General features: G+C 42.0%; 1 protein-coding gene across 3 annotated transcripts in view; it reads right to left on the bottom strand.

The window, feature by feature from the left end:
- The window catches only part of LOC126981881 (glutamine--fructose-6-phosphate aminotransferase [isomerizing] 2-like), a 39926-nt gene extending 19274 nt beyond the window's left edge, over positions 1-20652 (bottom strand). Inside the window, exons 1-6 of one of the 3 annotated variants that reach the window (XM_050833498.1) lie at positions 20543-20652; positions 8232-8339; positions 7085-7318; positions 6304-6470; positions 5176-5317; positions 2317-2361 (exon numbers count right to left, since the gene is read on the bottom strand). In XM_050833498.1, coding sequence (XP_050689455.1) covers positions 2317-2361; positions 5176-5317; positions 6304-6470; positions 7085-7318; positions 8232-8339; positions 20543-20549 — 703 coding nt within the window. In that variant the 5' untranslated portion in view covers positions 20550-20652. Of the gene's footprint in view, positions 1-2316; positions 2362-5175; positions 5318-6303; positions 6471-7084; positions 7319-8231; positions 8340-19645; positions 19788-20542 lie in introns of those variants that run through there. The other 2 variants (XM_050833497.1, XM_050833499.1) reach the window with 2 other exon arrangements.
- Between the last annotated feature and the right edge of the window lie 5949 nt (positions 20653-26601).

Genomic DNA, 26601 nt, shown 5'->3' with positions numbered 1-26601 from the left:
ACGTACTTACATACATACAGAAGCTTATGTACACACACACACACACACACACACGCACACAGAGTTAAGCATACATAGGAAATACTTACATCACCACCACCACCACTACTACCAATACCACCATCACAACACCACACACTAACACCACTAACACTACCACTGCCATCACCACTAACATCACCACCACTACCACACTACCTCTTATCTAGTTAGTGGAAATTGAGGGAGATTTTTCACTCCACTCGGTCAACTCTTTATTTTATACTCAACTTCATTTTCCTAATTTTCCTGACTCATTTATTTTTCCTTTCTCATTTTTTTATATAAGGGAGGAAGTGATGTTACATGCAAGCCTAACCACTAACCTTACTTAACGAGCTCATTAACACTCTACAGGTAAACAAATTAACCAGGTAAAGGAATCCACCTCACATCACCTTAACGAGCTCATTAATGCCCTACAGGTAAACTAATTAACCAGGTAAGAGTAATCTACCTCATATCACCTGTCAATTTACCTTAACGAGCTCATTAATGCCCTACAGGTAAACTAATTAACCAGGTAAGGATTCCACATCACCTGGGACTCGTTAACAGGTAAATCCCAGGTGAGAAGGGTGTTAGAATGCATCCTAATCCACAACACACCTGGCATTACCTCACTAACGAGCCAATTAACAGGTGAGAGAAGATGAAAGCACTACAATCACACCTTAAACTCGTTAGTGGCAGGTAACACAGGTGAAAGGTCAAGCTACGAGGTCAGCCAAGCACAACACCTGTAGCCTCGTTAGCAGATGCAGCGCAGGTGAGATAAGGGCGCACCTGAGCCTCACCTGGAGTGGTCAGAGGACTTAATAAGCGACAGGTAATTCTACGTATCAGCGGTTCTGGCGTCTATAGAATGTGTAGCATGCAAAGGGAGGGAAGGAATGAAGGAAGAAAGGAAGGAAGGAAGGAAGGAAGGAAGGAAGGAAGGAAGGAGGGAGGAGGGGAAAGTATATGTGTAGTATGCAAAGGGAGGGAAGGAGTGAAGGAAGAAAGGAAGGAAGGAAGGAAGAAAGGAAGGAAGGAGAACAGAATATGGAAAGGCAAGGAAGAGGAACATAAAGAAAGGAATAAAGAAATGAGTGAATGAAGGAAGGAAGGAAGGATAGAAAGAAGGAAGGAAGGAAAGAAGGAAGGAAGGAAGGAAGGAAAGAAGGAGGGAGAGAAGGAAGGATGGGGAACAAGATATAAAAAGCAGAAATATAACAGGAAATAGGAAAGAGGGGGAGTAAGGGATAAAGAAGGAGAAGAAAGAAAGAAAATACAAAGAGAAAGGAAGGAAGAGGAAAAGAGAGAAGAGAAGTGGAACAGGAATAAGAGGAAGGGAGGAAGAGAAGGGAGAAAGGAAAGAAAAGTGGGAGAGAAGGAAGAGGAGGAAAGAAGATGGAAAGAAGGAAAATACATAGAGAAAGAAAGGAAGAGGAAAAGAGAGAAGGAAAGTGGAATAGGGATAACAGGAAAGAAGGGAGGAAGAGAAGGGATAAAGGAGAGAAAAAGTGGAAAAGAATAAATAAGAGGAAAGAAGGAAAATACATAGAGAAAGAAAGGAAGAGGAAAAGAGAGAAGAGAAGTGGAATAGGGATAACAGGAAAGAAGGGAGGAAGAGAAGGGAGAAAGGAGAGAAAAAGTGGAAAAGAATAAATAAGAGGAAAGAAGGAAAATACATAGAGAAAGAAAGGAAGAGGAAAAGAGAGAAGAGAAGTGGAATAGGGATAACAGGCAAGAAGGGAGGAAGAGAAGGGAGAAAGGAGAAAAAGTGGAAAAGAATAAATAAGAGGAAAGAAGGAAAATACATAGAGAAAGAAAGGAAGAGGAAAAGAGAGAAGTGGAATAGGGATAACAGGCAAGAAGGGAGGAAGAGAAGGGAGAGAGAAAAAGTGGAAAAGAATAAATAAGAGGAAAGAAGGAAAATACATAGAGAAAGAAAGGAAGAGGAAAAGAGAGAAGAGAAGTGGAATAGGGAAAACAGGCAAGAAGGGAGGAAGAGAAGGGATAAAGGAGAGAAAAAGTGGAAAAGAATAAATAAGAGGAAAGAAGGGAGGGAAAGAGAGAGAGAAAAGGGAAAATAAAAAGGATTACAGCAAAAGAAAACAGGAAAAAGTCAAATACAATAAAAACTACATCAAACCAACCACTCACATACAACATCCTACAAACTACAGCTGTTAGTCATGCAGGGGCAGCCAGGACTAGAGAAAACAGCAACAGCAACAGCAACACCCATAGAAGTGGCAGCAGCAGCCCCACCACCTGATAGAGCAAACTTGCCTCTCTCGCGGCCGGCCAGACTCCGCCCACCAAACTCGCACCCGTCTTTTGCCCGTCCAAGAAGGAGACAGCGTTAGTATCTCCCCTGCTGTGGCCTCGTGGAGTGACATAACACGTCCGTCCACAGAGTTAGAGGAATGAGTGTGTGTGTGTGTGTGTGTGTGTGTGTGGGGGTATCTATTCTCACCTAATTGTATTTTAGATAACAGCAATTGTCGTTTTTGCCAGCATCAAAGACACTCCAATTTTTCAGTGCAATAATGTGAAAAAATAACTAAACAAACAGTAACCTAAACTCTGCTCTATACAATCTATGGACAGTGCTTGCTCCAGTGTTTCACCAAAGAACAGTGCCAGGGTGAGTAGGGTCTGCTGGACTGCCAGACCATCAACAACATCAACAACATCTCATCTGTTCTGAACACGTCCTATGGGCCAAGGTTGCATCTACAGGCAATGCAACACTTGATGTCCAAAAAGCATGATAATTTTTTTTTTGTTTTGTTTTTGTTTTTGTTTAATGCGTCTTTAATGCCGGCAAATTTAGCAGTGTGAAGGGTGTGTCTGGGAATGAGTACTGGGGTAAGAGAGGGTGCTGTGGTGTCATCATCATCATCATCATCATCATCATCGGAGCAATAGTTTAGCAAGCCACCATCACCATCACCACCCCATCACCACCACCCCATCACCATCATCACTTCCTCCTGTTGCATACTGTGTTTATATTATTCAAGAAAAATCTGTAAACACAACTATTATTTTCATTATTATTATTATTATCATTATTATTACTGGCCTGATGATTTTTTTCCTGTGAACATTTCTGAAAAGATGGCAAAAAACATTCTGGAAAGAGGTTCTAAAAAGTTGTTTTGATAAATATAACTAAGCAGATAAAAGGAATCAGTTACTATACACAGATCACAAGGTACTTCAGGCCATCACACTACATAAAAGTTGTACAGTAAGGAAAATATGCAGGCGAGAAATATATTAGGGAAGTTTACCCTAAAATTGTAGCAACTAACATTCTTTGGGGGGGACATTAAAGAAACTGGAGGATTCTATATACAGAGAAAATGGGACAAGGTTCGAGGGAGAATATGGAAAGAGGAAATACTATAGAAGGGACATAATTTTACACACACACACACACGAAAAAAGAAAAGAAAACGAAAAAGATGAAGGAGAAAAGAAGAAAATGAAGAGAAAAGAAAAAGAAGGGAAGGGACACACACACACACACACACACACACACACACACACACACACACACACACACACACACACAGGCCTGTAGCATCATAGCCAGGCATGCTAACCACTGCTCCACGAAGGCGTACACCTACATTAGCTATAGAAAATCAGGACGAGGCACGGGAGAAAGGAAAGAAAGGAAGTCTGAAAAGTTTCGTTTAATCAGCGCAACATCTGTGGTCATATGCCGGAGAGAGACAGAAGGGGAAGGAGTTATAGGAGAAGGGAACAGACCCCGATTAATAAGGAAAGAAAGGAAATAAACTGTCTAGGTACACTGGCAAAATAGACTGGGGGAAAGGATACTAGGATAGGGGACAAGAACTGGGCTGAAGACACCTACGTTAGCTATACAAAACTAGGTTGAGGTAGAGGAAGAAGGAAAGAACAGAAGGGCAATAAAAATGAGAAAATAACCAGCCTAAGTCTATACTGGGACAAGAAACTGGGGAAGAAAATTGGGAAGAAAGACACTGGAGGTAAAGATACTGGGATTAAAAACGTACCCTGCAAAAAAAAAAAAAAAAGGAAAGGAGGTACAGATGAGGTACAGGAGGAAAGAAAGAAAGAAAATAAACTTACAAGGGAAAACAGACTGCCTGAATAAACTGGGTAAGTAAACTAAGGTACAAGTAAACAATGGAAAAGATACGAGAAAGAAAAAAAAGACAATCAACTTAAGAGAGTTTGCCTGAGTATACCACGGAAAAAACAGAGAAAACAATCTGATCAACAAAACTAAGATACGAGAACTGACCCTTGGCACCTACCCTTGCTGTAGAAAACTGGAAAGTGTTACGAGGGAAAGAAAAGACAGAGAAACAGAAAATAAGCTTAATATAGTTGTCTGCATAGATCGGGAAAGAGACTCACAAAAAAAAAACGTTAGGAAAGAAACTGAGATTAAACACATAACCTGGCAAAAAAATAGAAGTAATGACAATAGATGAAATGACAATTAGCCTGCCTGGGTATACTGGAGGGGAAAAACAGGAAAATAAACTGGGTAAGGAAAATATAGGATGTGAGGAGAGAAGGAAAATAAATAACACTGTCTGGGTATGCCTGGAAAACAAACCCTTGCTGTACAGAAGAAAAAAAAGAAGAAAAAGAATAGTGGAACGAGGTACAGGAAACAGAGATAGACAATAAACTTAAGCTATTTCCTTTGTTGTAGAAAAAAAAAGAGAAAAAAAAACAGGGAAATATACAAGGTAAGGAGACAGATACAAGGGGAGGGCCCAGACACCTACCCTTGCTGTCAATAAACTTAACCCGGTAGCAGCGAGGGGCCAAATTTGTGGCTTTACCGTGTAGCAGCGACGGGCCAAATTTGTGGCTTTACCGTGTAGCAGCGACGGGCCAAATTTGTGCCATGATTTAACCCCCCAAAATAGATGATACATAAACTGATCACAAATGCTTTGATATATATTATGAAATGGTTTGTGTGAGTGATGATTTTTTCTCATTTTTCTCGCTTGGAGGGACCATTAAGAAACATGATCCCCGCTGCTACCGGGTTAAAAAGAGATACAAGACTGCCTGAATAAGCTAGGTAAGGAAACTGAGGTACAAGAGGAAGGCCGAGACACCTACCCTTGCTGTAGAGGACGGGGATATGGTCACTAGCGAGCTTCTCCTTGGTCTTGATGCCCACCAGCAGCGGCGAACCCCTCCTTGTGACCACCAGCTCCCCGGGGAAGTGCTTGCTCTTGAAGGCCAGGGCGAAGGCTCCCTCCTGTGGGTGTGGGTGTTGTGGTGAGGAGGTGAAAAGGAGCGAAGAGATAGGAAAGAAGGAAGGAAGGGAGAGAAAGGTGAGGGAGTGGATGAATGGGTGAAGAAGTGGAGAAAGGAAGGAGGTGGATGAAAGGGCTGAGGAAGGTGATGGAGAAAGGAAGGAAGGAAGGAAGGAGAGAAAGAAGGAGTGAGGGAGTGGATGAAAAGGATATAGAAGGTAGTGGAGTGAAGGAGTTACGGCAGAAGGAAAGTAGATATAGAGGAAATATGAAAGGAAGAGGAGATAGGAAGAAGGAGAGCAGAGGAGATAAGGAGAGGAAGGAGAGAAAGAGGAGAAGGAGAGGGAGATAAAAAAAGGAAGGGAGAGGAGGAAAAAATAGTAAGAGGAAAATAATAAGGAAATGAACAAGGAATAGAAAGAGAAGGAAAGGAAAGGAGAGAGAGTCTTCTCTCTCTCTCTCTCTCTCTGCTACAAACTTTCACCAGTGCTAAATTTCTACACACACACACACACACACACACACACACACACACATACACACACACTCTCCTACACCCTTTCTCTCCCTTTTATGCCCTCCCTCTCTCCCTCCCTTCCTTCCTACACTCCCTTTCTCTACCTTTAATAGTCACAAAATTATTTAAAAAGAAAAAAAATAAAGAAGAGAAAAAAACCACCTTCCTTACCCACTTCTCCACTCCACTCCACTCCACATATATTCACTCCACAACAGTTGTTCCACTAGTCACTCCACTTAGTCACTCCACAAACAAATAAAAAATAAAAGACAACACCTTCCTCTCCTGCTTCTCTACTCTACTCATTCACTCCACTTACTCACTCCACCACTCAACTCATCCACTCATTCATTCCACTTATGCCCTACACTCATTCACTAGTCATCTCCCTCACTCCATATCATTTCCCCCACTTTCTCATTCCACTCCACTCCATCCCTCACCCCCTCCACCTGTCCCTCCACTCACCAGCTGCTGAATGACCTGCTCCACTAGTTCCCTCAAGGAGTAGGTTGGGTGGAGGTCGCGGAGGTGCTTGATGAGCTTGGCGATGATCTCTGTGTCGGTGTCGGACTCGAACTTGAAGCCCTTCTGGATGAGGAACTGTTTGACGTCCTTGTAGTTGGTGATGATGCCTGCGGAGTGGTGGTGGTGAGTGGTGATGAGGTGGTGGTGAGTGGTGATGAGGTGGTGGTGGAGGAGAAAAAGTGGAGGAGGAGAGAAAGAATGGGAAGGGTACAAGGAGACACTTATCCTTTCCTACGACCCTCCCATTCCTTCCTATCCCTCCCCATCCATTCCCTTCATTTACTTATCCTTCCTAGTCTTCCCATCCCATTCCTTCCTATCCCTCCCCATCCATTCCCTTCCCTTCCCTTCCTTTTCCAATACTATCCTTTATCCTCCCTTCCCTTCCTTTCCTTTACTTATCCTTCCTATCCCTTCCCTTACTCTTCCAATACTATCCTTCCTATCCTTTACCATCCCTTCCTTTACTTATCCTTTACAACCCTTCCCATTCCTTCCTATCCCTCCCCATCCATTCCCTTCCCTTCCTTTTCCAATACTATCCTTTATCCTCCTTCTTCCTTCCTTTTTTTACTTCCCCTCCCTATCCTTACCTTCTTCTTTATACCATCCTTATCCTTCCCTCCCTTCCTTATCCTTCCTTTACTTATCCTTTACTAGTCTTCCCATTCCTTCCCATTCCTACCCTACCCTTCCCAGTCACCCCCCCCCCCCCACTCACCATTATGCACAACAATGAACTCATTATTCTCATCGGAGCGCTGTGGGTGGGAGTTGATGTCTGAGGGCACGCCGTGAGTGGCCCAGCGGGTGTGAGCGATGCCGACGTGTGTGTCCAGCTCCCGCCCAAAGTCTAGGGTGCTTTCCAGGGCCTCGATCTTGTCTCGCAGGCATTTCACCTTGCCAGTCTGCTTCACAAGGGTCACCCCGGAGTCGACGCCATCTATTCCGATACCTGGAGGAGTGGTTGGTTAGGTTAGGTTGCGCTGGGGTGAGGGTGGTTAAGGGAGGTTGTAATGGGGTTGTTGGCGAGGGGAGTGGTTGGTTAGGTTAGGTTGCGCTGGGGTGAGGGTGGTTAAGGGAGGTTGTAATGGGGTTGTTGGGGAGGGGAGTGGTTGGTTAGGTTAGGTTGCGCTGGGGTGAGGGTGGTTAAGGGAGGTTGTAATGGGGTTGTTGGCGAGGGGAGTGGTTGGTTTGGTTAGGTTATATGGGGTGAGGTTAAGTTATATATAAAGCAATCTCTCTCTCTCTCTCTCTCTCTCTCTCTCTCTCTCTCTCTCTCTCTCTCTCTCTCTCTCTCACACACACACACACACACACACACACAAATAAAGACAAATTAACACACTGATAAACTAGGGATATGTATAATTCTCTCTCTCTCTCTCTCTCTCTCTCTCTCTCTCTCTCTCTCTCTCTCTCTCTCTCTCTCTCTCACACACACACACACACACACAACTAAAGACAAATTAACACACTGATAAACTAGGGATCTGTATAATTCTCTCTCTCTCTCTCTCTCTCTCTCTCTCTCTCTCACACACACACACAACAAAAGACAAAATAACACACTGAAAAACAAGGGATATGTATAATTCTCTCTCTCTCTCTCTCTCTCTCTCTCTCTCTCTCTCTCTCTCACACACACACACAACTAAAGACAAATTAACACACTGATAAACAAGGGATATGTATAATTCTCTCTCTCTCTCTCTCTCTCTCTCTCTCTCTCTCTCTCTCTCTCTCTCTCTCTCTCTCTCTCACACACACACACACAACTAAAGACAAATTAACACACTGATAAACTAGGGATATGTAAAACTCTCTCTCTCTCTCTCTCTCTCTCTCTCTCTCTCTCTCTCTCTCACCGGCGGAGTCGTAGCCACGGTACTCGAGTCGTTCGAGACCCCTGATGAGGAGCTCGATGATTTCAGCGCGGCTTTTGGGGGAGAGGAAGTTGAGGTAGGCGAAGATTCCTGTGGGGGAAGGATACAGGTGGGTGAGTTAGTGGGGCATTATATAGAAGGGGAGAAAGAAACAAATAAATAAAGGGGAGCATCAATAAAAGGGCTAAAAGACATACTTGAAATATTCGAGATGATTGAGGAATAGTACAAAGCGAGAACTCCCTCTCCTCCTCCTCCTCCTCCTCCTCCTCTTCCTCTTCTTCCTTCTCTCTTCTCTTGGTTGTTTTTAATTTGGTTCCTTCTCTATGCGTTTTGGGTGTCAGTGTGTGTGTGTGTGTGTGTGTGTGTGTGTGTGTGTGTGTCCTTAGTACATATAATTAGAACAAGCTATTTGCACACCTCCCTGTCGTACCTCGTGTTATAGTGAGTGTGTGAAAGGGTGAGTGTGTGAGTGAGTGAGTGAGTGAGGGGCATAGCTATATGGGTATCGATGGCAAAAGGAGGGATATACGAGTGAGCTTTAGGATAGCTACACAGATTTCCAACAGCAACGAACTCACTCATAGATACGAAAAAACATTAAAAACTAAGGTAATGTTAAATAATCAGCAAATAGGAACAAATAATAATAAAAAACAAAGGATTCGGGAATAGGGAAATACATGTATGGCAAACAATTACCGTAAACAAAGAAAATGGAAATATATAAAAAACAGAATACGAATAGGGAGGTAGTGCTTTTGGTATATAGAGTAACGCTATACACTCTCTCTCTCTCTCTCTCTCTCTCTCTCTCTCTCTCTCTCTCTCTCTCTCTCTCTCTCTCTCTCTCTATGCATTTGTGTCAAGGCTCGGGACAATATGAGATGATCGGAAATAAGAGAGGAGGAGGAGGAGGAGGAGGAGGAGGAGGAGGAGGAGGAGGAGGAGGAGGAAGGAAGGACTTGATCGAGGGAAAATGTCAAAAGTTAGAGGTCATAATAAGGAGGAGGAGGAAGAGGAGGAGGAGGAGGAGGAGGAGGAGGAAAGGTTAAGGGACAAAGTGAGAAAAAAGAGAAATATTGAGGTGGCAGAGAGAGAGGGGTCATGTCTGGGCTAGAGGTGACCTTACCGCCCCCCCCCCTACCAACCTTTCCTTTCACTACTCTTAAGACGAGGAGAAGGAGGAGAAGGAGGAGGAGGAGGAGGAGGAGGCACCTTTTGGGGAAGCCTATATTACCATCGAAAGTAAAAGTCAAAGGAGGAGGAGGAGGAAAAGGAGAAGGAAAAGGAGGAGGAGGAGGAGGAGGAGGAGGAGGAGGAGGTTGAGGAGGAAGGAGAGGAGGAGACAAAAGAATACATCAATTAGGAGGAAAAATAATATACTTTCCAATAAGGTGGTAATCTCTCTCTCTCTCTCTCTCTCTCTCTCTCGCTCTCTCTCTCTCTCTCTCTCTCTCTCTCGTTTCGAAATACAAGTCAAACCACTATCGCTTAAATGCCCATAGAGAGAGAGAGAGAGAGAGAGATTATGAAATAGCTTCTTCCATCAAATCCCTTGTCTTCTCTCTCTCTCTCTCTCTCTCTCTCTCTCTGTCCGATAATCCGTGTTACAGTTACCACACACACACACACACACACACACACACACACACACACACACACACACACACACACACACACACACACACACACACACACACACACACACACACACACACACACACACACAATCTTATCGCATTTCCCTTTAAAACCACAAGATTGGAAAAAGGGAAGATAAAAAATTAATAGATTGACTGACTGACTGACTGACTGACTGATTGACTGACTGACGGATTAAGTTGAGAAAGAAAGAAAAAAAAGTTAATTATTTTCCTTATCTTTCCTTATCTTAGTACTTAGTTTTCTTATAATCTTTTTTATCTTCTTTTTTTCTTGTTTTTTTTTATTTCATGTTTGTTAAGTTAATTTGGCACATACTAATGATTGATGGTGATGGTGTGTGTGTGTGTGTGTGTGTGTGTGTGTGTGTGTGTGTACGTTGAAGGTTAGTTGTGGTGACGTACACACAGCACAAAAAGTACACATCCGTAAAGTTGTACACACACACACACGTACGTATTTATATAAACACGACCTCGAACGTACACACACACACACACACACACACACACACACACACGAGGAGGAATGAATAATAAAGAAAACAATAACGATGATAATAATAATAATAATAATAATAATAATAATAATAATAATAATAATAATAATAATAATAATAATAATAATAATAATAATAATGATAATGTACAAGGCAGAGAGGAGGAGGAGGAGGAGGAGGAGGAGGAAGGAAGAGGCGAACCCAGACTGAAAGGCGAATTTAGAGGAGGAGGAGGAGGAGGAGACTTCAACAGAACAACTTTCTCTCCAACTTTTAAACTTATAACTCTCTCTCTCTCTCTCTCTCTCTCTCTCTCTCTCTCTCTCTCTCTCTCTCTCTCTCTCTCTCTCTCGTAACACCTTATCAATTAAGAGCAGGTAATCTTAATCCCTGAAACTCTCTTACGCAAATGTGAGAGAGAGAGAGAGAGAGAGAGAGAGAGACCTGGAAAATTGGAGTTATCAGATATTTCTCTCTCTCTCTCTCTCTCTCTCTCTCTCTCTCTCTCTCTCTCTCTCTCTCTCTCTCTCTCTCTCTCTCTCTCGTAGTAGTAGTAGTAGTAGTAGTAGTAGTAGTAGTAGTAGTAGTAGTAGTAGTAGTAGTAGTAGTAGTAGTAGTAGTAGAAGTAGAAGAAGAAGAAGAAGAAGATGTAGTAGTAGTAAAAAGAGAAAAAACAACAACAACAACAACAACAACAACAACAACAACAACAACAACACGATGATAATGATGATGGCAAAGAAGAAGAAGAAAAAGACAAATAAAAATAAAAATATGAAGAACGGGAAAAGAACAGGAACAAGAATAAAGACAGACAGAGAGAAAGAAAAACAGAAACGAAAACAGAAAGAAAGAAAACGAAAAAAAAACATGAAAAACGGGAACTAGAACAAAAAGAAGAACACACACACACACACACACACACACACACACACACACACACACACACACAAAACAGTTACCATTTCCCAATCACACCCTTCCTCCCCCTTTCCCCCCCTATCCCCCCCTTCCTCCCCCTCCCTACAACTCCAGACGGCCTTGGTAACCTGCTCCACCTCCACCTCCTCCACCACCACCACCACTACAGGTAAGTTCCCCCCCCTCCCCTTCACCCCCCACCCCCACTAACAGGTAACATGCCCCCCCACTCCCCTCCTCCTCCACCTCCTCATCCCCCCTTTAACCCATACCTTGGTCACCTTGAGATCATAATATGGAAGCTTGTCAATCCACCACCCTAAAATCCACCCACTCCACTCCACCTGATTTGCTCCGTATTCAACTAAGGCGTAGAAAGAATTCGACACCACAGGGAATGGATTGAACTCCACATTAAAAGTTTCAACTCCACTTCAAAAAAAAAAGTTTGTCCACTCCACTTGCTCCATATTCGATTCCACTGTAACTAAGTAAAAGGACTTCAATACCACAGCAAAATGTTTCAACTCCACAGCGTTCAACTTCACTGGTAAAGGGATTCACCTCCACACCCAAAGCATTCAACTCCACAGCCAAAGCATTCAACTCCACACCCAAAGCATTCAACTCCACAGCCAAAGCATTCAACTCCACAGCAAAAGGATTCAGAACCACATCAAGGCAATCGAATTCCCTGACACTAAGATGAATTTACGTAAAAAATATATAAAAAAACATTCATTCCACTGTTCTATATGTTTTGTTTTCTGGTTCTTTTTTGTCCACCTGTTCCACTTTGCTCCATATATCCTCCACCTTGTTCCATCTTCTGCTCCTCCACATTCAGTCCACAACAAAAGATATACGAAAAAAAAAAAACATTCCTTCCACTGGTTTATTTTTATTTGTTATTGCTCTTTTTGTCCACCTGTTCCACCCCAAAAATCCATCCACTCCACTCGCTCCACATTCAACTCCACATTAACTAAGCCAGACGTAAAATTAATTCCACTAGTCTGGTTCTGTTTATCCTTTTTTTTTATGTTTTAGTTCCCTCTCTCCACTTGCTACAAAATCTTCCACCTCCTCCTCCACCTCTTGTTCCATCTCCTCCACATGCTCCACATTCAACATCATACCAACAGGACAGACGTGACAGCCTTCAATCCACTGGTCTCTTTGTTTGCTTGTTTTGGTTCGTTTTATCCACCTGCTCCACCTTATCTGTATGTTCCACCTTCTCCACCTCTTCCATATTCAGCTCCATAGCAACTGAGGTAAGACGTAGAACCCTTCCTCTCTGGTGTTTTCAATGATATTTTTTGGTCGTTTTTTTTCTAATGTTTTGGTCCCATTGTTACGTAAAGGATTCGGATGCTTTGTCAAATGTATAGATTCTAGATTCTCTACGTAAAAATACTCCACAGATGTTTGTTTTTCTTTTCTTTTTTTGTTTTACTTTTCATCTCACAGAAAACTCGGATACGGGATAGATTCTTCGTAAAATCTGTTGCTTTGTAAATTGTATAGAGGCTTTGTCAAATATATTGTCTTTGTAACCTTGAGATATTACACTGGAAAATGACCATATGACTGAAAAACTTAAGTGAAAAAGAATGAAAAGAAGATTAACATAGATTCATTGTAAAATATATAGATACCTTAACTTAGGAGAGAGAGAGAGAGAGAGAGAGAGAGAGAGAGAGAGAGAATAACGATCCTAGGACTGCAAAACTTAAGTGAAACATTGGATTCTTTATAAACACATAGATTTAATTCAGTTTAACGATAGATTCTTTGTAAAATATATAGATGCTTCGTAACCTCGAGTAAGTATGCAAAGAAAAAATGTGATCCCAAGACTTCTCACAACCTGAACTTAACTTGAATGCTTAAGATAGATTTATATACAGGTTGCGAGGTGAGTTTTGATCGAAGGAGTGTTTTTATAAGGAGTTAAGTTGATCCCAAGACTACTCACAACCTGACCTTAACTTGAACGCTTAAGATAGATTTATATACAGGTTGCGAGGTGAGTTTTGATCGAAGGAGTGTTTTTATAAGGAGTTAAGAAGTTGATCCCGACCGACTGAGATAACGAGCTTCTAAAATATATAAAAAAAAAGAGAAAAAAGATGACAGACTACCCCGGAATACTAATAAGGATCAACGGGATATATTCTTGTCCGGGGAATTTATTTATTTATTTTATTTTTTTATTTTTTTGTAATCCTCAACTGCGTCATTTCTGATTATCACATTCCACTTTCCTTTTTTTTCTCTCTATAATCTGTTTGCTTGTCTGTGTGTGTGTCTGTTTGTTTGTTTGTCTGTTTCGATTTCTGTTTCGCTGTCTGTCTTGAATTCTCTCTCTAGTTGTCTGTCTGTCTGTCTGTCTAACCAACTATCCTGAGAGAGAGAGAGAGAGAGAGAGAGAGAGAGAGAGAGAGAGAGAGAGAGAGAGAGAGAGAGAGAGAGAGAGAGAGAGAGAGATGCACACAAACACACACACATACATTTCTTGATAAACATGTTACGCAGGTGTTTTTAGATGGCACAGGTGTGTGTGTGTGTGTGTGTGTGTGTGTGTGTGTGTGTGTGTGTGTGTGTGTGTGTGTGTGTGTGTGTGTGTGTGTGTGTGTGTGTGTGTGTGTGTGTGTGTGTGGTCGTAGTCGTAATGGTAAAAGCAGTAGCAGTAGTGGTAGTAGTAGTAGTAGTAGTAGCAGTAGTAGTAGTAGTAGCAACAAGGTCAAGCAAGGTCAAAACACCATAACTTCAAAACAAGGTCCAAAAGAGAGGTCAAACTAAGCTATACATCAGGTCACTGCATCGTTGGAGGGTCAGAGTAGCTTGCAAAGAGGTCACAACAACAGCCATTAGAGATCAGGTCAGGTCAGGTCACAAGGAAGTCACAATTGTTTACTAAGAGGTCATACGGTCTTGGAGGAATGTCAGGTCAAAGGGAGGTCACAACGGACTATAAAAAAGGTCATCAAGTCTTGGAGGAAGGTCAGGTCAGGCTAAGAAAGGTCACGTGATGTAATACTGCGCAGTTAACGAAATTGAAAAAAAAAAAAAAAGAGATGAAGGTAAGAAATAAGAGACGAGAAAAAATGATGAGAAAGGAAGAGGAGAAAAAAGAAGAAGAAGACAAGAAGGAAGATAAAGAGGAAAAGTAGGAGGAGGAGGAGGAGGAGAAAAAGATGAAAGAAGAAAGGAAAAAATAAAAAAGGAAAAGTAGATGGTGAAGGGGGAGGAGAAAAGGAAGAAAGAAAGATAAAAAAAACGAAGGAGAAAAATAACGAAAAGAAGGAAAAGATAAAAAGGAGTAGAAAGCGGAGATGATGAAAAAGGGAAGAAAGAAAAAAATTAAGGAAAAAAATAAGAAAAAAAGGAAGTAGAAATAGAAGAAGGAGAAGAAAGAGAAGGATAAAGATGTATAAAAAAGGAATTACAGTTAGAAGGAGGAGGAGAAAGGGAAGAAGAAACAAAGGAAACGAAGGAAAATATGAAGAAAAAAAGGAATTAGAAGAAGGAAAAGAAGAAAGAGGAGAAGAGAAGGATAAAGATGGATAAAAAATGAAGTACAGTTTAGAAGAAGGAGGAGGAGGAAGGGAAGAAGAAACAAAGGAAGCGAAGGAAAATATGAAGAAAGAAAAGGAATTAGAAGAAGAAGGAAAAGAAGAAGGAGGAGGAGGAGGAGGAGGAAGGGGAGGAGAGGAAAGAGAAGATGATGGAGGAGGAGGAGGAAGGGGAGAAGAGGAAAGAGAAGATGATGAAGAAGAATACAGGTAATATATATTTTCCTCCTCCTCCTCCTCCTCTTCTTCCTCCTCCTCCTCCTCCTTACCTCTTCCTCCAGGCTTGTTGATCAGTTACACGTCCTTGAGCAAGTAAGTCTCTCTCTCTCTCTCTCTCTCTCTCTCTCTCTCTCTCTCTCTCTCTCTCTCTCTCTCTAGCATGAAAGCCTCAGGGATATGTGGTACAACGTAAGAATGTGTGTGTGTGTGTGTGTGTGTGTGTGTGTGTGTGTGTGTGTGTGTGTGCACACACACACACACACACACACACACACACACACACACACACACACACACACACGCACGCTTCCTGCAAGAACAATATGGCGACTGTCTCGATTTATTAATAGGCCAAAGTGCATGATTACTACTACTACTACTACTACTACTACTACTACTACTACTTCAATTACTACTACTACTTCTACTACTACGATATATTAATAGGCCAAAGGGTATGATACTACTACTACTACTACTACTACTACTACTACTACTACTACTACTACTACTACAACTTTTACTTCAATCCTTTTACCTCTTCACCATCTCCACCTCCTCCTCCTCCTCCTCCTCTTCCCTCAACAGTTACTACGCCACAGATATCCTCCTCCTCCTCCTCCTCCTCTTCCTCCCTCCCTCCAATCAGCCCGCCAGAGAAATATGCTGGTTCCCCCCTTCCCCCCCCCGCCCCCCACGGCAAAAAGTAGACCCCTCCACCCCCCTCCTTAAAGTTCAACAGGACCCGTCAAGGACCCTCAGCAAGGTCGCGGAGGAGGAGGAGGAGGTGGTAGAGAAGTGCGTGTTTTCTTGGTCTTTTTTTTTTTTTTTACCTGTCTGTGTTTGTTGGTCTCTCTCTCTCTCTCTCTCTCTCTCTCTCTCTCTCTCTCTCTCTCTCTCTCTCTCTCTCTCTCTCTCTCTTAATGATCACTTCCTTACTCTCATATTTTCTTCCCATTCTTTTCTTTCTTCTTCATTTTTTTATCTACATATATTTAGTAGTAGTAGTAGTAGTAGTAGTAGTAGTAGTAGTAGTAGTAGAACAGTAGCAATAATAAGAACAATAAGAATAGGAATAAGAAACAGAAGTAGAAGAAAAAAGAAGAAAAGAAGAAGAAAAACAAGAAAAGAAGAAGAAATAGGACAAAGGTAGTGATAGATGATGATGGTGGTAGTGGTGGTGATGATGGTGATGATGATGGTGGTGGTGGTAGTGGTGATGATAGTGGTGGAGGACAAGGAAGTTTTAAAAGGGAAGAAAAAAAGAAAGTGGAAAGAAAAGAAAATAATGGTAAAGAAAATAAAGAAGGAAGGACGGGGGTGATAGTGATGGTGATGAAGATAGTGGTGATGATGGTGATGGTGGTGACAGGTAAGCGACAATGAGGTAACAGCTAATTAAGAAAGAGACAGGTGAGGTTGTTATCGGCGTGAGGTGAGATAACCCTTTCACACCTGAGAGAGAGAGAGAGAGAGAGAGAGAGAGAGAGAGAGAGAGAGAGAGAGAGAGAGAGAGAGAGAGAGAGAGAGAGAGAGAGAGAGAGAGAGAGAGATGAAGAAAGAGGAAGAGAAAAAGAAGAAGACAAGGAGAAAGATAAAGAGGAAAGTATAAGGTGAATGGAAGAAATGAAAGAAAGAAAGAAATGAAGGAAAAAAATAAGGAAGGAAGGAAGATAAAAAAGAAAGGAGTGAGGAAAGGAAGGAAGGAAGGAAGGAAGGAAGATAAAAAAGAAAGAAGGGAGGAAAGGAAGAAAGGGAGGAAAAGGAAGGAAAGAAGGAATAATTGAGAGTGAAGGAAAGGACAAAGGGAGGAGGGAGAGAAGAAGGGAGGGAAAGAGGAAAACCTGGAGGAAGAGGTCAAGTTCCTCCTGCACCCGGTTCTCTCTCTCTCTCTCTCTCTCTCTCTCTCTCTCTCTCTCTCTCTCGTCCATATATGTTCTTAGTTTCTTTCTGTCCGTGAGAGAGAGAGAGAGAGAGAGAGAGAGAGAGAGAGAGAGAGAGAGAGAGAGAATGAAAGTATTTGGGGTGTATGACCTTCCACCTCTCCCTCCAAAACTTGACTCTCCACCTCCTCCTCCACCTCTTCCTCCTCCTTCATCTCATCTTCATACTCCTCCCTTCCTTTTCCTCTAACGGTCTAACCCTTCCTTCCATTAAACACACACACACACACACACAGGAAATCATACAGTGGGTGGGAAATACATCGACAGCAGGTGTGTGTGTGTGTGTGTGTGTGTGTGTGTGTGTGAGAGAGAGAGAGAGAGAGAGAGAGAGAGAGAGAGAGAGAGAGAGAATGCGCACATTCACACAAATGTTTCTGTAAAAACAATTGAGAAAAATTTACACAATACTAAACAATGTGTGTGTGTGTGTGTGTATGTGTGTGTAATTCACCACCACCACGGTCTGATCACGTGTTGGACTCGTAGTCGCCTGCAGGTACCCTTCCGACACGAGCAAGTGCTCTTTATCGTCGATCTCTGGACACTGCCAGGACCTCACACACCCCACACCCCATCCCCCTTGCTCAAGGGGGAACAGTAACCACTCCAAGTCAACGGAAAGAATCCGGCTTGAGCGGGCTCGAACCGCCGTCCTGTTGGGCAGTGAAGCCTGGCAGCGCAGCGCTCTAACCAATTGTGCTACGGAGTGTGTGTGTGTGTGTGTGTGTGTGTGTGTGTGAGAGAGAGAGAGAGAGAGAGAGAGAGAGAGAGAGAGAGGTACAGCCAGGCACAGATAAAGAACGAAATACATAACTGATCAGTCATCTCTCTCTCTCTCTCTCTCTCTCTCTCTCTCTCTCCAATACGCAGTATTACTATTATCAACATTCCAAGCGATCGACTTCAACTGCAATAAGCAACACAGACTTAACACTATACAACGTCATTCAGATGTTTGCGGACTTTGGTTAATCCTTTTTATGGTCGCGGGGGGGAGGAGGAGGAGGAGGAGGAGGAGAAAGATGACGAAGAAAAAGATGGAGTAAGGAGTAAATAGAAGAAAAATGCGGACGAGAGACGTAGCAGAAGAAAAATTAGAGGAAGGAGAAGAAAAACGAAAAAAAAGATGAAAAGAAGAGAAGTAGAGGAAGAAGGAAAACAAGAGGAAAAACGAAAAAAAAGGAGATAATGAAAATAAAAAGGAAAAAATAGAAAAGGAGAACAGAGGAGGATAGAGATGAAGAGATAAGAAAGGAAGCAATGAATGAAAGGAGGGAGGAAGGATAGAGAGAAAGAAAATGGAGATAAGAGGTCGAAGATAGGAGAGGAAACAAGGAGAGAATATATAAGGTTAGAAGGGAAAGTGATAGACGAGAGAGAGAGAGAGAGAGAGAGAGAGAGAGAGAGAGAGAGAGATTACAAAGATTTTGCAAGCTAAAAATCTGCCAAGCCTTATCATTAATTAATCTAATCAATCTAACGGTATGCACATCATTATCTACATCATTACTATTATTATCGCTACAACTACTATTATAACTTCAACACTATAACCATTACCAGCTTCCAGTCTCCCCCCTTACCCCTCCCCCCCTGTCACCTGCACCCCCTTACATCAATAAAATGCTGAACAGGTGAACACACACACACACACACACACTCATGCCACGTCAACAGGACCACAGGAAGGAGGGAAACGGCACCACTAAGTATTCTATCTCCCTTATTTAGACCTCCACCACCACCTCCACCATGACCACAAACCCCAAAGAGACCCTAAACCTTCTAACTGGACCCTAAAAACAGGACCTAAACCCTTAAAACAACCCAAAAAATTCTACTACGTTGCACCTCTCCTTCGGTAGCGGCGGTGAGGGTAGCAAGGAATGGTTTTAACTTTCAACCTTTTTTTATGGTTTTCCTCCCATATCCAAGCGCCACTATCACCACAAACCCCATAAATTACCCTAAACCTTCCAAGTGGATCCTCAAAAACAAGCCTGGACCAGTAAAACACCTAAAACAACCCTAAAAATCGACAACATTGCACCCCTCGTCCTCGGTGGCGGCGACGAGAGTAGCAAGGAAGGGTTTTAACTTTCATCCTTTACGGTTTTCCTCCCATTCCCCAACATCACAAACTCCCAAAAAGACCCTAAACCTTTACACCAGACCCTAAAAAGCAAACCTAGACCCTTAAAACACCTAAAACAACCCTAAAAATCGACGACATTGCACCTCGCGTCCTCGGTGGCGGCGGCGAGAGTAGCAAGGAAGGGTTTTAACTTTCATCCTTTTATGGTTTTCCTCCCATTCCCCAACACCACTATCACCACAAACCCCCAAAAAGACCCTAAACCTTTACATCAGACCCTAAAAAGCAAACCTAGACCCTTAAAACACCTAAAACCCTAAAAATCGACGACATTGCACCTCGCGTCCTCGGTGGCGGTGGAAAGGGTAGCAAGGAAGGGTTTTAACTTTCATCCTTTTTTTACGGTTTTCCTCCCATTTCCGGGGATGTCGCGCGCCTAGCCTTGACCACCAGTACCTTGGCTTACTCACCGCACATGGCCGCCGCAGTGGATGACCTCCGTCCCTCCTAAACGGCCAAAAAGGTACAAGAATCACGCGCAATTGACACTTCCACCTTCCACATAAACACACGCATGGCCGCCGCTCAACCCGCTGCCATCTTGACCAGGGGACTGTTTCTGTGTTTACATACCCCCATTTTACCCCTTCCACCCTCTTAAACCTCCACCATGCCATACAACATCCTTAAACACATCCTCAATAGTAGATAAGCGGCTAGATTGGGTTGTTATGCAGTCTCCTTCAGTGAAAAATTGGTTGCTAAAAAAGACGTCCCCAGGAGCAAGATGGGACGGCGGCGCGTGGAGGGAAGAGATAGGAAAGTTTAAGAGACAGAACGAAACTTAGTGGAAATAATCAATAGAGAGGGAAAGTCTATCAGGTAACGGAGAGGGAGGGAAAGGTAAGGGAGGGAGGGAGCAGCATCATTACCTGGAGAGAGAGAGAGAGAGAGAGAGAGAGAGAGAGTTTGTCTGTGTGTAAACTTATTTTTCTGCCTCTTCATATTATTATTATTATTATCATTATTATTTATATTATTACCACTATCGTTATCATTAGTATTGGGGTTGTAGTGATAGTAGAAGTAGTAGTAGTAATAGTAGTGGTAGTAGTAGTAGTAATAGTAGTAATAGTAGTAAGTAAAGTGAAATCATACTTACTTGTTCTTACCACTACTACGACTACTACTACTACTACTACAATTATTACTACTACTACAACTATTTCTACAAAAAACTATTATTACTACTACAACTATTACTACTACCACAACTACACTTCCACTATACAAACAGACCAATTACTACTAACACCACAAAATAGCAACCACAACCAAAACAACAAGAACAATAACACAATACTCACCACACATGTTTGCAGTTGACAAAAATTTGGAGAGCGAGAGGAAGGAAGATAAAAAAAATATCCCAACAGAGGTAATGAACTCGAGACCGGCAGCTACAGACTCGCCTTCCCTGGCCACTGACGCGCTATTTATACCCCCAGCCGTTCACCAACCCCCACCAGCTCCACCAATCAGCGCTCTCCATTTGCCCTAAGCCCCGCCCACCTCCCCCCGCGGTGCACCAATGGGAGGGCTCGATTCTGCAAGCCAGGTAATCGGGCCTTTGAAATTACCTGAGCTCTGATAACGATAAGGAATGACGGATTACGATTTGATTAAGCAAGTTATTAGACATGGTAAATATTTAATGACAGGTGAGTGATCATGTTAGTGAAGAAAGAGGTGGATGAGTGAGTGTTTATATATGGTAGCTGATAATTGTATATATATATTTTCATTTTTATTTATTTATTTATTTATTTTACTTGTTTTTGTTTTTGTTGTTATTTTCTTCTTTTGCTACTTCTACTTCTTCATCTTTTTCTTCATTTGTTTGTCTTCATTTCCTTTTCGTTTACTCTTTCTCTCCTTCCTTTTTTCTCCTCCTTTTTTTCCTTTGGTCTCTTTTCTCCTTTTTTCTCCTCCTCCTAATTCCTCTTTTTTCAACCTTTTTTCTCTCCTTTTCCATTTATTTTGACCTTCATTTTCTTTTTGTATTCGTTTGCTCTCCTTCATTTTTTACCCTCCTCCTCTTTTCTTCTCTTTTTCATCTTTGTTGTTTTCCTTCCTTTTCTTCTTTATATTTATTTACGCCTTTCTTCATTTTTTTCTTCATTTTCATTATTTTTTTTTACCATCATTTCTTCTTCTTCCTCTCCTCCTTCTACTTTTTCTTCTTCTTCTTCTTCCTCTTTTTCTTTTTCTCTTTTTCTTCTCCTTCTTTTTTTCTTCTTCTTCTTTCCTCACTTCCTTTTCTTCTTCTCAATCCTGTTAACCGCGTATTACTGTTATATCTGACCCTTCTTAGCCTGACCTGACCTTCCTCCAAGACCATATGACCTTTATAGACCGTAGTGACCTCCCTGTGACCTGACCTTTCATGGCTGTTGTTATGACCACTTGGCAAGCTATACTCTGACCCTCCAACGATCCAAAGTGACCTGTAAGAGCTTGGATTGACCTCTCACTGACCTTGCTGGAAACTTTGCTGTCCTGACCTAACCTGACTTTAATTTGTTTACTACTACTACTACTACTACTACTACTACTACTACTACTACTACTACTACTACTACTATATTAATTGTCCTTTCCTAATGAACAGGTAATGGACAGGTATGGATCACGTTTCGACAGTCAAAACATGTTAAAGTCACGTTTTGCTTCTCTCTCTCTCTCTCTCTCTCTCTCTCTCTCTCTCTCTCTCTCTCTCTCTCTCTCTCTCTCTCTCTCTCTCTCTCTCTCTCTCTCTCTCTCTCTCTCTCTCTCTCTCTCCGCTATACCCGAGACTCAAGCAGAGAGAGAGAGAGAGAGAGAGAGAGAGAGAGAGACTTTCGACTCAAGTGGATTGCTAGAAAGTCACCAACCACAAAAATTCATCTATCTCCCTCTATATTTGTTTGTCTGTCTTTCTATCTAACTATCTATTTATCTATCTATCTATCTCTGAGTTTGTGTGTATATGTCTCTCTCTCTCTCTCTCTCTCTCTCTCTCTCTCTCTCTCTCTCTCTCTCTCTCTCTCTCTCTCTCTCTCTCTCTCTCTCTCTCTCTCTCTCTCTCTCTCTCTCTCTCTCTCAATGAATGACGTTTATTTTCTTAACATCCTTCTCTTCTTCCTCTCTTCTTGTTCTTTTTTTTGTTCATGCACTTTTTCTTTCTTTCTTTTTTTTCTTTCTTTCTTTCTTCGTTCTTCTTCTTCTTCTTCTTCCTTTATATTATTATCATCATCTTCTCCTCCTCCTCCTCCTCCTCCTCCTTCTCCTTCTCCTCTATAGCAAACAATCAGTCAGTCAGTCAGTCAGTCAGTCAGTCAGTCAGTCAGTCAGTCAGTCAGTTAGCCAGTCAGTCAGTCAGTCAGTCAGTCAGTTAGCCAGTCAGTCAGTCAGTCAGTCAGTCAGTCAGTCAGTTAGCCAGTCAGTCAGTCAGTTAGTTAGCCAGTCAGTCAGTCAGTCAGTCAATCAGTCAGTCAGTTAGTCAGTCAGTAGGTCAACTTTCTCCTTCTCTCCGATCTTGACCTTTTTAATGACCTTGAGTGACCTTGCTTACCCCTCCTCTTCCTCCTCCCCCTCTTCCTTCCTTCCTTCCTCCTGTCCTCTACCATAACGGGACCCTCTCTCTCCTTCCTCTCCTCCTCCTCCTCCTCCTCCTCTTCTTCCCGTTTAATCATTTATTCCTCCTTCTCCTCTTCGTTCCTCCAACAGTAAGTCTTTCCCTCCATCCTCCTCCTCCTCCTCTTCCTCTTCCTCTTTCTCTTCTCTTCTTCTCCGCTTCTCTCCTCTTCATTTCGTTGTTTTTCTTTCATTTATTTTTCTTTCTTTCTTTCTTTCTGTTTTGTGCCATTGCGATTTTGAGGTATTTTAGTAACAGACAGACAGACAGGCAGACAGATAGACAGACAGATAGGCAGATAGACAGACAGACAGAACTATCAATAAACACAGAGACGGACAGACAGACAGACAGACAGACAGGCAGACAGATAGACAGACAGACAGAACTATCGATAAACACAGACAGACAGACAGACAGACAGATAGACAGAGATAGGCAGATAGACAGACAGCCAGAACTATCGATAAACACAGAGACGGACAGACAGAAAGACAGACAGACAGAACTATCGATAAACACAGACAGACAGACAGACAGACAGACAGGCAGACAGATAGACAGAGATAGGCAGACAGACAGACAGAACTATCGATAAACACAGAGACGGACAGACAGACAGACAGACAGAACTATCAAGAAACACACACAGAGACAGACAGACAGAACTATCGAGAAACACACACAGAGACAGACAGACGGACAGACAAACAGACAGACACACAAATAATAGAAATAAAAACCTTATCGCCATTCTCACAGTACGTGGAAGCCGGCGATAAAGTGATAAAAGATAATAATAATAATAATAATAATAATAATAATAATAATAATAATAATAATAATAATAATAATAATAATAATAATAATAATAATAATAATAATAATAATAATAATAATAATAATAATAATAATAATAATAATAATAATAATAACAATGATGATGATAATGAAAATAATGACAGTAACAGTAATAAATAATAAAAAAAACAATAATATAGTAATGATGATGTGGTGGTTAATCTTCGGTTTTTTTTTAATCGTTTTCTTTTTGTTTTGTTTTTCTTTTTTTTCTAGTCAAATCAAGTTCCGTATTGCAGCGGGCGACATACATTTCCAGATGCAGGAAGTTTGAGTCTACCGAGCTAGTCGAGGCCGCCCGCCCTGAGAGGAAAAACAGCCCTCTCTCTCTCTCTCTCTCTCTCTCTCTCTCTCTCTCTCTCTCTCTCTCTCTCTCTCTCTCTCTCTCTCTCTCTCTCTCTCTCTCTCTCTCTCTCTCTCTCTCTCTCTCTCTCTCTCTCTCTCTCTCTCTCTCTCCTCTTCCTCTAGTCTTCTCGCTTTCTTTCCTTTACCTACCAACTTTACTTATTGTTTATTCTGATTATCATTATCATCACCATCATCATCATTATTATCCTCTTCCTCGTCTTTCTATTCTCCTTCCTCCTCCTCCTTCTCTCTCTTCTAATCTTCCTCCCTCTCTTCTCTCTCCTCCTCTTCCTCGTCTATTTTTTTTCCACCTTCCTCCTCCTTCTCTCTCTTCTAATCTTCCTCCCTCTCTTCTCTCTCCTCCTCTTCCTCGTCTATTTTTTTTCCACCTTTCTCCTCCTTCTCTCTCTTCTAATCTTCCTCCCTCTCTTCTCTCTCCTCCTCCTCCTCGTCGTCAAATTTCCCGCTTCTTTCCTTAATCAACGCTATTTTTTTACTTATTCTGTTCCTATTGATATCGGATTCTCGTCTCATCACGCGTCGGGAAGCTCAGCATATCGTACAGGTATAAATGAATCATGAAGAAACGGTATTATAAGCAGATGAAGGACATATATACACCCATCTCGACGGAGCTCACATACTTTCTCTTCCGGGCTCTTTGCGAACTTCCCTCAAACTCTGCAGATGTGTCCACCCCTCACGTTAACAATTTCCAAAAGCCTAAAAGATCAGTCAGGTTTTTATATGAGTGGTTTTATTAGGATCATAGTACAGTACAGGAGAAGAGTCAAAGGTAACTGGTACTATAAGATATTGTCGCTTCTCATATCAGCTATTTCTAAAGGTCAGATATGGGGTCAGTCGGGTTCTAATGATTGTTTCTTCAGGTTCATGATACAGAAGAAGGGTCAAACTATACCACCAGGGTCATAAAACTACTCTTGGAAATACCCGAGACTCCCATGAAAGCCTTGTCAAATATGTGTTCTTGGGGGTCGAAATGTCTAACAATGCGACCCAAACTAACGCCATTAAACAATCCCCTGGAAATACCCGAGACTCCCATGAAAGCCTTGTCAAATATGTGTTCTTGGGCGCCGAAGTGTCTAACAATGCGACCCAAACTAACGCCATTAAACAATCCCCTGGAAATACCCGAGTCTCCCATGAAAGCCTTGTCAAATATGTGTAACCTTCTGAAGCGTCGAGAATCTGCAGTGTTTTTTTCTTATTTATTTACACACACAAACACGTATTCGCTATCTCTTGCTGCACACTCATGTTCTCACACTCTCATTACTGCATTTGTCTACTCTTTCCAACCCGTAATGTCACCGTAATTGCATTGTGAGGCGCTGAATTGATGGCTTTGTTGCTAATATATCATGGTGGTTACGCGCGGGGGTTATATAGCTTAGTATGCCCTCAACTTTAACTGTAAAATTCGTTGGCAATGTTTGATAGGTGCAAATTTTCATCACTTCAGAGTAAGAAAACAAAGCACCACACCTGAGAATCATTTATATACAGGTGTTTATAAGTGCCATACGTGAAAATGTGAAATAGCTCCCCTTCTCAAACTCCCTTCCCCCTCTTCCTCCTCCTTCCTTCCTCTTCTTATAGTTTTCTTCTCTCTCTCTTAATTGCTTCCTTCTTCTTTTCTCTTCCTCTTCCTTTCTTCCTCTGCATCAGTTTTCCTATTCTTAGTTTTCTTCTCTCTCTCTTGTTTCCTTCTTTTCTCTTCCTCTATCTAAGTCTATGGTAATGTGTGTGTGCGTGTGTGTGTGCGTCACCGTTGCCAGATTATCGTACTCAGAGTATAGCATTTACCAGTTTCTGACGCCTAACTATTGCCAAGAAACATCAGGATCTAACTATTTTTTAACGATAACTATAAAGGAGTTTCGTTATTGGAGCCCAAAAGACAGTTTTGGGGTAGGAAGCCGGGAAATAATTATAAGCGGCTGAGTACGACAATCTGGCAACGTTGGTGTGTGTGATCTCTCCGCAGATATAAAAACCTAATATAACACCTTAAAATGAGTTCCTGTGCTCTGTTACTGTACACATCACCTTCTCACGCCTCCTCTGTTCCCTCGACGCGCCACAGACCTTCCAAATAAGGCCAATGTAGGCTACCAGAAAAATAAATAAATAAACGCCTTGGTAACAGAGGTACGCCTGGTCTCAAGACAATTTCGGCTCCCACAATCCGAAATTGACCTCTCTTTTGGCTACTCTTTTAAACTTTTGTCTTTCATGGGAGCGGCGAGTAGCGGGCTTTTTTTTTTGTACTCTTTGTTGCCCTTGAACTGTCTCCTTTGATGTAGAAGAAGAAAAAGAAAAAAAGTTTCCCAAGGCCACAACGGAGATAGTCGGTTTCTCATGGCTGTTTTTCGCGTTCATAGTGCAGAAGTCTGGTCAAAGTATCATTGTAGGCTCAAGAAACTACCCATGGAAATACTGACACAACAACCTCGACTAAAGCCTTGTCAGACTATCACTAGGCTCATAACACTACCCATGGAAATACTAACA

This window comes from Eriocheir sinensis, chromosome 49 (genome assembly GCF_024679095.1).
Source record: "Eriocheir sinensis breed Jianghai 21 chromosome 49, ASM2467909v1, whole genome shotgun sequence".
NCBI lineage: Eukaryota > Metazoa > Arthropoda > Malacostraca > Decapoda > Varunidae > Eriocheir > Eriocheir sinensis.
Note: the sequence above shows the minus strand (reverse complement) of the source record. Positions and strands in the feature narration are given on the sequence as shown.